Consider the following 12,515-nt stretch of genomic DNA (forward strand, 5'->3'; position numbering starts at 1 on the left):
AAGATATTTATGTTAAGATGCAAGTTATTTATGTTAACATGCAACATAATCATGTAGTGATGCGATTTATTTATGTCAACATGCGAGTTATATTTTAACAAGCAAGATATTTATGTCAACATTCAAAATAATATGTTAACTTAATTATCTTGTATGTAGACACAAATAAATTGCATGTCTACATAATTATCTGGCATGTTGACATAAGTCACATGTCTACATAATTATCTTGCATGTCAACATAAATAAGTCACATGTCAACATATTCCTGTTGCATCATGCTTGTATGATGTCATATAATAGCGTTAGTAAGTAAGTTTACCAACATTTGAATTAGATTCTCTAAAGGGATTGGTACTTGCACGTCAACATAATTATTTTGCATGTTGACATAAATAAGTCGCATGTTAACATAATTTAATTGAATATTGCAGCCAACCATGGCTTTGCTTTCTCTACCTTCTCATATTATTATACTGTACTGTCTTCCAGCCACTGTTGAGAATTGACAACACCAATTTTAACCTTTCATAAGTTTATTAAGCAATCATATCACTATAGTACAATACACAAAATGTTGGATGGAAATGGCCGCAAATTTTGTAGGAGTCAAGGGAGACAACTAGGATACCATAAACAAACGGGCAAACTAGTGGCCTCGCTTAGATGCGAGTGCCATGGAACCCCATGCCTGACACGCATGGTGGCTAGGCACACAAGCTGCACAGCTTTTTCACCCTGTCTCTGGCTTGTTACCCAGCCTGTAGCCTCTCCTCCTTTTATAGAGGTAGAGGGGGTCTGAGCACTAAAATGCTGCAGACCCCAAGCAATTTACACTTCTTCCACACATATCCTCAATGGCATTTAACTTCCATGTTAACACACAGCCATGAGACACCCCTCATGCTTTGATGCAGATGGGCAGAGACAAACAGGTTAAGCTTATGCAGGGATGATTTCTCCCTTGATCCCGCCACTAACATCGATATGATGTTCCCCACTAAAATTTGCCCCAAACAATATTCGTCAGTATTAAGCCAATGACTAGTTCCCCACTAAATTTGCCGCAAACAATGTTTGTCAGTTGTAAGCCCCTGACAGGTTATCGCGACTGACCCAAAAGAACAAAATAATGCAAACTACTGAGGAGGAAAAATTTTGCCCTTCCCCCCTAAAATGAATTCCAAACCACCCTGGATATTATTTAAGTAAGCCTTGTTTCCCCTTTCTGATAAATGAGTTCCATCGTATCTAAATAAACTGCTTTGATGAACATTGATATTTTTGTCATGGACGATACAAGCCCCATTAACTTCAGACGTAATAAATTTTCTAATAGCTTTGTTAACCTTGCGCCTTTTTAAATCAATCTTAGCCCCACCCTTGCCTAGAGGTGCACCGTGCCAGTAAAGACGGGGAAGCATTGCTGACCAAATGAGCAAGGTTTTTGGAAGCATTACATTATAACGATACAAACTACATTGAATTTCATGTGAAAATCTTAGTGCAGTGTTGCCAGATGTTGTGAGATCATTTGACCCTGCATGGATAATCAATACATCTGAGTGTGGTTGATGCTTTAGTTCCTCAGTTAACACTTTGTCAAGGTCTTCCCATTTCAGCCCTCTTATTCCCTTCCAAGTGATGTCAATCCCAAGACTGAGGTTCTTTCCACCTGGTCTCCTCCCTGCCTCCTCACCAGCCCAATAAGGTATTGAAGATCCCACTATCCAAACTGTCTTGAAACCTGAGATACTTTTGGCAAAATTAGCCTGTATTCCATTTAACTATTCTATCACATTATAATCTTATGCAATTTTGAAAAGCATTTGATTCCCACCTGCCCAAAGCTTTAATTTCTGAATCAGGAGCCCCGTTTGGCCAGATCTGTGGCTCTACCTAATCTTTAGCTATGTGGTCTAAAATGTCCCTGAATGTCATTAAATTTAAGTGCTTTCTGTAGCATGCAATTGAATTGGTATCTTGTTACACTTTTGTTATCCATATGTATGAAGAATAAAATGGAACCACTGTCTTGACGCAGACGCAAAAACTTGAGTACCCACATTACTGGACAAGTATCAGAATTGGGTTGTTTAGACATATGCAATGTAGTTGAATTGCCATTTTGGTCAGTTTTCGACCTGGGAATGAGAATGCTGACCTTGCTCTTAGTAAGCGAGATGTGCAACCTATGGATCGACAGAACTTCACTTGCCCTAAGCAGACCATGATATGCAATTGAAAAAACTGTGGAAAATAGAACTGCCTCGTAGGGTGATCTACAAACTGATGGCAACGCTGCTACTAAACGTTGCAAAATGGATATCGCTAATGGACTTCGCGGATCTACAGTAATGCCTCGCTTTTTGTGGAGACCCTGCAGGGCTTTTTTGACAATAAATGATTGGGTGTTATCTTGGATGCCTCTTAATTTGTGTATATATGATAGATTACTAATGTACAGAGCAGCTGTTCTGTAAGCTGTACCTACAATAGACAAGTGGGCAATAAAATTCAGCAAGTGGTCAAAAGGGATAGGAAAAACCAATTTCATCTCACAATTGGTCAAGAATTTCTTGAAATTGGCCCCTTGATAGGCTTTGTATGTATTTGCTGATAGGGAACCCTGGATAAGCCTGTTTGCCTCACTTCTTAAATGTCCCATATATTCTTGGGAATTGGTGTTGGCCATGGATCTGCTGTAGGTGCTAGCCGTCGGAATTTGCCCCACTGTGAACGAGAGAGACAATCTGCAATAGAATTTAATTTGGATGGTATGTATCTTGCTTTAATTAAAATATTATACTTGAGACATGTGAGGACCAGTTTTCTTACAATTTTCATGACCCTAGGTGACCTTGATGTTGATGTATTAATGACCTGTACCACTGCCATATTGTCAATGTAAAACCAAATTCTGCAGTTGGAAAATTGATGCTTCCACAATTCAATAGCAACTTGGACTGGGAAAAGCTGTAAAAAAGTCATGTCTCGGGTTATGCCTTGTGCAAACCAAGTACTGGGCCATTGAGCACATGCCCACTTGCCTGCGAAATAAATACCAAATCCCTCGGAGTCTCCCCCTGCACTGTCAATGTAAAGTTGTAGAGTGTTATTGACCCATATGCCCTCTGTAATGACTGAAATGCCATTAAATGATTGAAAGAAAGTAAGCCAGACTTGAAGGTCAGCTTTCATTTCTAATGTTACCCTGGTGTGGTGATGTGGTTTGTTAAGACCGATTGTTGCATCAATTAAACGTCAACAGAAAGCCCTACCTGGAGCTATAACTCTACATGCAAAGTTCAAAAGCCCCAGTATTGACTGAAGTTGCTTAAGTGTTACCTTCTTTACATTTATAATGTCAATTATCTTTTGTTTAATTTCATCGATTTTTTCCAATGGTAATTTCATGATCATTTCCACCGTATCAAATTCAACACCTAAGAAAGTAAGAACTTGGGTTGGATATACTGTTTTATCATTTGCAATGGGGACCCCCAGGTCACTGCACAGGGAAAGAAAAGTGTCCAAGGGATGTTTGTTTATGGAATGCTCCCTGCCGCAAAACAGAAAGTCATCCAGATAATGTAAAATAGAGGAATTTTTTGAACGATCCTGTGTCAGCCCATGTAGAAAGCAAGCAAATCGATCCCAGATTGCACAGCTTATTTTACACCCAAATGGTAGCATTTTGTCATAATAAAAAGCATCATTAAAGTTAAAACCTAACAAATCAAAATCATTGCTATTAACTGGTAGCAACCTAAAAGATGATTTAATATCTGACTTTGAAAGGTAGGCCCCCCTTCCTTATTTGTTAATAATGGTAGCAGCATCATCTATAGATGAATAGGTCACAGAACTCTCTTCCGAGTCTATAAAATCATTTATTGATGCAGTTTCTGGATAAGATAGATGGCGAATTAGGCGGTAGTCACCATCTTTTTTGGGGACGAGGCCTAAAGGGGAAACTTGCAATGTTGGAAAAGGTGGTTCAATAAAAGGCCCAGCAACTCTCCCCAATATAACTTCTTTATATATCTTCTGCTCTGCAACTGAACTTTGTCTGCCTATACTTGCTAGATTTTTTGAAAACCTGGGTGCTCTAGGACCAGAATACTTTAAGTTAAAGCCATGTTGAAAACCCTCCCTTAAAAATTGATAATCAGGATAATTTTGTGTGTGGTGAATAATTCTATCTAATTTGATAGGGGTCTTGCCCAATTTATAAAGCTGACTTGGTGAGGCAGTTTGAAGCTGGATGTTTGCCTCCGCATCTTCTACAGATGTGCTTGAACCTGCACCTGGGGAAGAAATTACACTTTTTACCCTGGTTGAAATGGTAACAATACTGGGTAGCAGCAGATGTGCTGCTCTCACCTGAAAATTGTTTAGTGTTATTGACATGAGTTTGGCTTTCAAAGGGGCCCTGGCCAGTCACATACAGCAACCAAAATTCCTGACTTAAAATCCCCCAGGAGGATTCAGGATTGCTAGCTTTGCGGAGACGATATTGCTCATCATATTTGAACCAGCCTTGAGATCTAGTGGCAGCTAATCTGATATCTCGCATATATTTTAAAAACTCTTGGGCCCTCGTTCGATATTTTTCCAACATGACACTCATGTAGATCATGAAGGCATTTGTCCATTTTTCAATAGTCAGGTATGAGCCAACGTTTGATTTGACAATACAGAATTTTCCATCACAAACTTAGATCTATAAATTGTCCATCCCAAATTTTTTCTTTTAGTTTTAAAGGAATGTGCTGACCTACATTGTCAAAAATGCTAAGTTCTGGCACAGGAGTAAAATCAGAAAGATTTGAATCTAGAGAAAAGTCTGATTTTCCAAAATTACCAATACTGGCCGTCCCAAAATCCCCCAGGTCCAGAGCTGCATCACTCCCATCCTCGGAGGGTTCCTGAGCATGGAGGGGGGTTGGTTGGTGATCTCTCCCTTCATTTCCAGGCCTTTGCTGCCTGGTGTGCTGGCGAGGTTTTTTAAACCCTCTGCCCCTGGCTGGAGAAACCATTCCTCCCCTGGCATCTCTCTTCCTTTTAGGTGGCATGATTAGTGTAGATTGATAACCTGCTTTGTTGTTTCCACTTGAATTGAGCGGGATGAAAGAGGAAGAGGAAGTTGCTATACTAGTTAACTCTGCTGACTTTCTTATGAACTAGTTATCTTGTACCAAGTTGAGTCTTATTATCTAATGCCATACACTCAATTAAATGAGATTATCTCATATTCATTTCAATAATCTATCTTATCTTGCATGTAGGGGTCAGAAATATATCACCACAGAAAACATGTTAGAAATAAAACATTCCAAAATTGTGTATTTTATCAAGAAAATGAAGTTGATGAATATCAATATCACATTATGAAAAATAGAGAGAAAACTAATGTAGCATTGATTAACTTAACAATTTTTTTACAGGAAATTAAGAATAGCGATTTCGCACCACCGATTGGTTTTGTAGTGCTTAAAAGAAGCGAACTTCAGGAGCTGATTCAATCAAAAGACAGGTATAATATTATATATATATATATATATATATATATATATATATATATATATATATATATATATATATATATATATATATATATATATATATATATATATATATATATATATATATAATAGAGAGAGAGTTTTCATACTAATTTTTAGGCGATTATTTAAACACTGAAGTGTCTATGGATTTTTCCGTATGTCCGATCATGACAATGAACAGACGGCGGATGTGGCCAATATCCCAAAATTGAAATACTCAACCTACCCTGTAGTTTACATGGTATGGAAACTATTACACCACCATTCCACAACAGCGGATACTTACTCTTCCATGGCATCTGATCCCAACTCTGATGTTTTAAGAGGTCCGTGTTTGTTCTGCTCTAAATTTGTATTGTTTCAATGGACTTTTGAGATTGATTAATGTTCGTTATCTTCATGTTTCATTAATTCAATATACTGTCTAAAGAAAGTTATTTTTGGATTGTTTAATTTCCCTTCTTGGAACAAATATCTAGCCCCCCCCCCCTTCCCCTAGAGTTGGAAAGATAAAAAAAGATAATAAAAATTCAAAAAATAAATAAAGAATGTGTATAGAGTTTCCAGGCAGAAAGTATACATTTAAAAATTTGTTTTTAATTATGCATCTTTTAATACAAATAAACCATGAATCAATTGATTCAAGTGAAATTTGTTTATACAAGTTAAAGTAAATCTACCAGTCTATCAGTTTGTCCGATCTGTACAACAACTTTTTCACATTTTTAGCTTCTACTTCACTATTAGACTAATTATTAACCAAATTTGGCACCTAATATCCCTGTATGAATGGGATGCAATTTTCCTTAAATGAAAGACCACACTCTCAAATCAAGGAAAGGCAAAAATAAGCTTGGTACAGTGTATCTTTAAAAATTCTTCACAATAAACACTTGGCTAAAAAGTTGAACCATACTCAAAGCTTTCGAACATAGTAAAGATTCAAATTTGTTTCAACTATTGCCACATAGGACAAGGTGAAGCCTTAGTAAAGGGGCAAATTTTTAGATGAAAATATATAGGAAAAAAAGAACCACTGTGCCAGGGGAAAAATTAACCTCAGTAAAAATCTTTCTTACATAATTATAAACTGATGAAATCATAAACCCCAGAGATAGGATGGGTGCAACATTTTTAAGGTCAAGATCTAGTAAATGAAAGGTGACTAAAGATTTCTCAAATTTGAGAAACGAGTTCTTTTAATAATCCTTTACAAATACAGCTTGGTAAAATAAGGTGTATCGGGACATAATTTTTTGGTAAAATCAACCAAAAAACATTTTAAGCTGTCATTTTTAATGACAAATGAAGAAAGTTGGGTATGAATTTCAGAGTTTTTTTCCATCTCAGAAAAAGGAAATGTGTCCATACTGCCCACAGTCTTTAAAAAACAGTTTTCGTATCCTTTTGACCTCTACTTTAAAATGATATTAAATTGAATGTAGGTATCAGGGTTACTTTATTTTGACATGATTTAAAATTGAATTCCATGAAAATGCTTCATTTTCTACAAAATTCTATTATAGTCGTAAAGTACGGGAAAAAAGTTTAAATTGATTATGACGTCATAATGGATAAAATATGAAGATAACGAACAGTATTCAATCTCGAAAGTCCAATGAAATGATACAAATTTGGAGCAGAGCAAACACAGACCTCAAAATTTAGAGGTGGGATCAGGTGCCATGGAGGAGTGAGCATCCCCTGCCGACTGGTCACACTCGCCGTGTGGTCTTTGTCGTGATCGGAAAAAAAACCGGAAATATCCGTAGACAGTTCAGTGTATAAATAATGGCTTAACTTATATCAAGTATAAGAAAGTCGGTCAGCATTTGACTCAATGATGGGTTGTATGTGCTGACAAGGTCATTGTATCGACCGTAAAACTTACGAAAAGATGACTTCAAACGAGACTGTTGATTTCCTTGTTTCATCAACTTGTTTGTCAATATCTTGCCTCGTTTTGGAAATTGTTCATACGTAGAGCACCAATTTACTAGATCTTAACATACTGTAGATAATAAATCATTCCAATTGAGTACTTTGGATTGAAAATAAACATAAGAGTAAAAAAAAACAGTAGGGGATACTCTGTCACAATCATGTTTGTTCAATAATTATTTTCAGACAAGAAGAGAAAATTGAAGAGATAAACGAAGAACTGGAAAATCTTAAAGAAAAATTGAAAAAGAGCATGAACGAAAAAGAGAGGTAAAAAGTTTTCAAAAGTTACACATTTTTGTCGCAGTTGAACTTACATTGGAGGGGAGAGTGTACATGAAACAATGTCAGTCACCGTTCAACAATTATTTTCAGTCAATCGACGGAAATTGCACGGCTGAGTAAAGAACTCCATAGAGACAAAAAGGAATGCGAGAATCTACAGAAAAGGATAGATAAAAATATGGAGGAAATAGAGAGGTAAACAGTACAGCAGCCTGTGAACAGTAATCGTAAAAATTCTTTGTCAGATTTATTAAATGAGTTAACTTTTTTATATAATCATTACAAAGTTTTTGTTTTTCTACTAAATTTGTGCTTGATCGTCAAAAGTTTAAATGAAATATTAAAATATTTTAAGAAACACAAATTTGTTAGAAACGATAAAAAACATCTATCTATCTATCATCTAGCTAGATAGCTAGATAGAGAGATAGATACTCGATCGAACGTTCGAGTATCGAATACTAAAACTGGTACTCGGTTCATATTTTTTTCACATTTCAAAGTAAATGTAGTCACCAAAAAATTAAGTAAATGCCCGTTATCGCATGTGGCTGTGTATACGTGTATACAGTAATTACCCGTGACCAATCACCCGGTACACAGCTGTTCTCACCAAATGTACCCTTTAATTTTTGAATTGTTCAATGATTTATTTTCAGTGAACATCATTTGATTATAGTGATCATGCGAATGATCTGATTTTAAGAAAAAATCCTTTCAAGAGTAGCAGGGCCACACTTAATTAATCATGTTGATATGGAAACACTCATAAGTTGTGTTGATTCAAGCTTTTATTTCAAATTATTTTGGGGTTAGGATTGACCTAACTTGGGTATCAAATTTTATTCTGCAACTACCTCTTGCATTGACTGAATGAAGGTAACCTAATAAACCATAGCTATATTCGTTCAATGCCCTAATAAAGCCTCGTGCATGTATAGATGGTTTTGAATCAAGGTAATTTAAGCAGGAGTTATTTCCCATGGCCGCCATATTGTAGGCCAACATTCCCAGATCCCTTCATTATTCATCTAAGTTCAATTTGTTCTACTGGGCACTAGGGTGGAGATAACACTGTTTTTCTTATGAATTTATCTATACTACTATATTAAAATTATAGACTCGAATTTTTGGCCTTTAATACCGATAAATCGGAAGAGTACTGTCTTTTGTTTTATATATTTTATACATCATTGGTACTTGAAGATTACCAATTTGTTTTTATTTTTTCTCAATTAAGCTTCGCTAATTAATAATCAACGAAAATTCCTCAAAAAATTCCGGAAATCATCTGGATTTTTTTGGATTTTACAATCTTGCGCATGTGCATTACATTCACGCTAAATCACGGTGTTCAAATCAGAGAAGACAAAAGTACTAGGTAGATATATATTTGTTATTTCATAATTTCTCTAATAAGAAATCATAAATATATATGAACAGAATATAGAGCAAATATCCAATGAAAATTTACACGTATTTGTATTATCGTTTCTGAGTTTATCCATGCAAATGTGATATTGTGGCAACGTGGGTAATCATTCCCCATCTTGGAGACACATTTATTATATGTTATTTATGTCTCTGGCCATCTCAACGGAGGCAAAAAGCTCATGATCGTAGGAGCAATATTAATATAACTACCCGATTTTATTTTATTTTATCCTTCCTTTCTTTTATGCTTTTTTGAGGGGAAGGGGGGGGGGGTGTTACAACTCCAGCTAGAATCACATCTTAGTGAAGTAGGCATTCTTTTTCCGCCAAAAATAATAATAACATTATTTTCATTTCTTAATTTTGAAATAAATCGAAATATTCGAATAACGTCAATAAAACCGATATTTTCTTTGAAATGTGTCTAAATGTTTGCAACTTATAACGCGGTAAATATGAAACATAAACTAAGGGCAAAGAAATATTTGATTCCATGCAAAAAATTCACATTATATTTCTAACGAGGGTGTAGTGAAATTAATAGCACTATTGTAGGCTTATAGCTTTGTTATGTAAATACATTACCTCTGACCCTGACGTTATATAGAAGGGACAGCCTGTTCTTCTAAATATGTAAAGGTTGTCGTGGTAACTATGCTTGATAGGTAGTCTGAAGTCAGCCCGTACAGTTCATTCTATCAATGCTGCTAAAATATCGATCATTTGTAAAATATAATCCATGCATAGTAAATCTCAAAACTATGAGGTGGGTCAATATTAAGATCATAAAAAAAATATTTATTCATTGATGAAATGAATTATATTTAATCGTAGCAAACAAACTAACGTTTTATTAAATCGCCACAAGAAAAAATACACCAGCGTGAAAACAAGTTGTCTTCTTCAGCAGCCATGACAGTTCTCATGTGATGTAATGACTTTTGATTGAAAACGTTTAATACTGCAGAAGATTAACTTTTGTTATCACTAAACAGATATATAAATGTTTATGAGGTATGTATTTTATTTTTACTGCATTATTTACGTATGAAGTAAGAAAAATTCCCATATTCAGTTCAAGATCCGCTCCCAAATTCTCATTGGCTGTCCCAAAATAAAATCGGTCAAGGTCAGTAAACTTTAAAGTTTACGGTAAACTCGGACTTTACTAAATATTTTGAAAAAAAATATGCTCTGAATAATTACATCAAAAACATTTATTTTAAAATGTTTCAGATTACATTGTATGATTTCATTTAAAAAGTGGAAATGGTATTGTATGATCCAAAGAGTTGTAACCCCTCCCCCCCCCCTCCCCAGGAAAAGGCTTCATTATTTCAGCATTAAGTACTTTCAAGTTCCTACTTTCCTACTTAGGATACCCTTGGTAAATGTCCGATATGCACATGGATGCATTCATAACAATGTCAACCCGTGCACGCACAGGTCAAAGTCTAGTGTTTGTTAAAGCTTCTTTTAATTCTCAATTTCAATATTGTAAATATTTTTTACCATATATTTTTGGCATGCGTTTTTAAAATTGTTGCTCAAAGAGGAAAATTCACTACTTTGACCTACAAGATGGCGGCCAAGGGGAATAACTCCGGGGGAAAATACGTCATAGGAAAACCATCTATTCTGACGTTCAAAAATCATTGTGACGTCATATATATTGCAAATGGCTTGACCATTAACTTTTCACATTTTAAACTTCTCAAGAACTGATAGATAAATATTTAGCCTATTTGACAAAGTATCACTTAGCATCCTTGGATGAAGGAGAAGCAAGTTTTCCCCCCAAAAATGAAAAACAACACCCTCTTCAAAGGAAAGGAATTCAAGAAAAGGGAAAAATAAACTGGGTGTCTAATCTTCTTTGGGTAAATAAGATGAAATTCTGACATCGTGTAAATATAATTTTTTTCAATCAATACCACCGTATATAAAACGATGCACAATAGTGAAGTAGAGTTTTACAAGTAAATAGGAAAAAATATATATAAAGAGAGAGAGAGAGAGATAGAGGAAAAATTGTTCTTAATGGACTTTTGTGAGAAGCACTGACTTTTACAGTCGGCGGCTTACTTTGAGATTTAAACCTGCCAAGTATGTACGGAGGTACAGAATTGATAAAAGATAAGAAATCCTTAATAGTGGTTATAGGTATTTTGTTTTGGACACTAACATGATTAACTGGTATGCAATCAATGCAAGAGATGATGGGAGGCAGAATTACGTATAGCTTAAATTACCTTATTCGTGAGAGTTAGTACATCCTTTCAATCCCATTTTCTAAAGGAATCAAGTAAGGAAGAAAAAGCATTCCGGAAGGAAAACTAAGCAAGAGTAGGTCAATGTGGGAAGGGAGAGGATTGAGGGTAGGGTGGTTGCCGTTCCCTTCCTAGACAACGTGCATTGAAATGGCCCATTATTATCGTTTAATTAACTGTTAAGTTTAACATGTATATCGCAAAAGAGCTTCCATATACTTTCCAAGTGTAAAAGTAAGCCGTCGACTGATAAAATCAGCGCTTCTCGCAAAAGTCCAATAACCACTGGGCCAGGGAAAAATGAAACGCAGTCAAAATTTTTGTGACACAATGTTGATTATAAAATGTTGAAATCATGGACCCCAGACATAAAATCTGTCTAAAAAGGAGAACTTTTGCTTTGGAATACATTGTTAGATTTTTTTTCTCAAGAACTACTGAACCTAAAAAGATGAAACTTATGTTCAGTCTTTCTAAGAACGTGTAGATTCTAAATCATTCAAACTGAAGCTTCCTTGAAGATGGGGTAGGATTGAAGTTTAACATTGAGAGTGCTATTAGTATTAAATTGGAGAGTATTAAATCTGCAATAAATCTGCAATAATCCTGTTTCAACAATTACTTTCAGACAAGAGACGGAAATTGCACAGATGAATAGAGAACTAGATAAAGAAAAAAAGGAATGCAAAAATCTAGAGGAAAAATTGAAGAAATGTACGGATGAAAAAGAAAGGTAATTTTTTTTTAATGAATTACACATTTTTTTTAGCAGTTGACTTTACATTGGGTGAAGGTAGTGTGAAGCAATGTCAATCACCGTTAAACAATTCTTTTCAGCCAAGCGACAGAAATCGCAATGTTGAATAAAGATCTTGAAAAAGACAGAAAGGAATGCGAGAATCTGCAGAAAAGACTTGATAAAAATACGGAGGAAATTGAAAGGTTAACATTACAGCCGAAAAAATGATACTTATTTGTAAATGTCAAGAAATATTTGTCAAAATGATAAAATATA

General features: G+C 35.2%; 1 protein-coding gene across 1 annotated transcript; it reads right to left on the reverse strand.

The window, feature by feature from the left end:
• Positions 1-1,906: 1,906 nt before the first annotated feature.
• Positions 1,907-5,042, reverse strand: LOC133173655 (uncharacterized). Its single transcript, XM_061308641.1, has 2 exons — positions 4,868-5,042; positions 1,907-2,733 (listed from the first exon to the last, which is right to left on the reverse strand). Exons 1-2 carry the CDS (start codon positions 5,040-5,042, stop codon positions 1,907-1,909), a joined length of 1,002 nt encoding a protein of 333 aa, XP_061164625.1.
• Positions 5,043-12,515: the final 7,473 nt, after the last annotated feature.

This window comes from Saccostrea echinata, unplaced genomic scaffold, assembly GCF_033153115.1.
Source record: "Saccostrea echinata isolate AGI-Se365-2 ecotype Australia unplaced genomic scaffold, CSIRO_AGI_Sech_v1 ptg000056l, whole genome shotgun sequence".
Lineage (NCBI taxonomy): Eukaryota > Metazoa > Mollusca > Bivalvia > Ostreida > Ostreidae > Saccostrea > Saccostrea echinata.

Coding starts and splice junctions, on each gene's coding strand:
- LOC133173655 (XM_061308641.1), bottom strand. CDS start 5,042: ATGGTTTCTCCAGCCAGGGGCAGAGGGTTTAAAAAACCTCGCCAGCAC. Junction 2,734..4,867: donor TTTTGGGACGGCCAGTATTG/GTAATTTTGGAA, acceptor TCTCGTTCACAG/TGGGGCAAATTCCGACGGCT.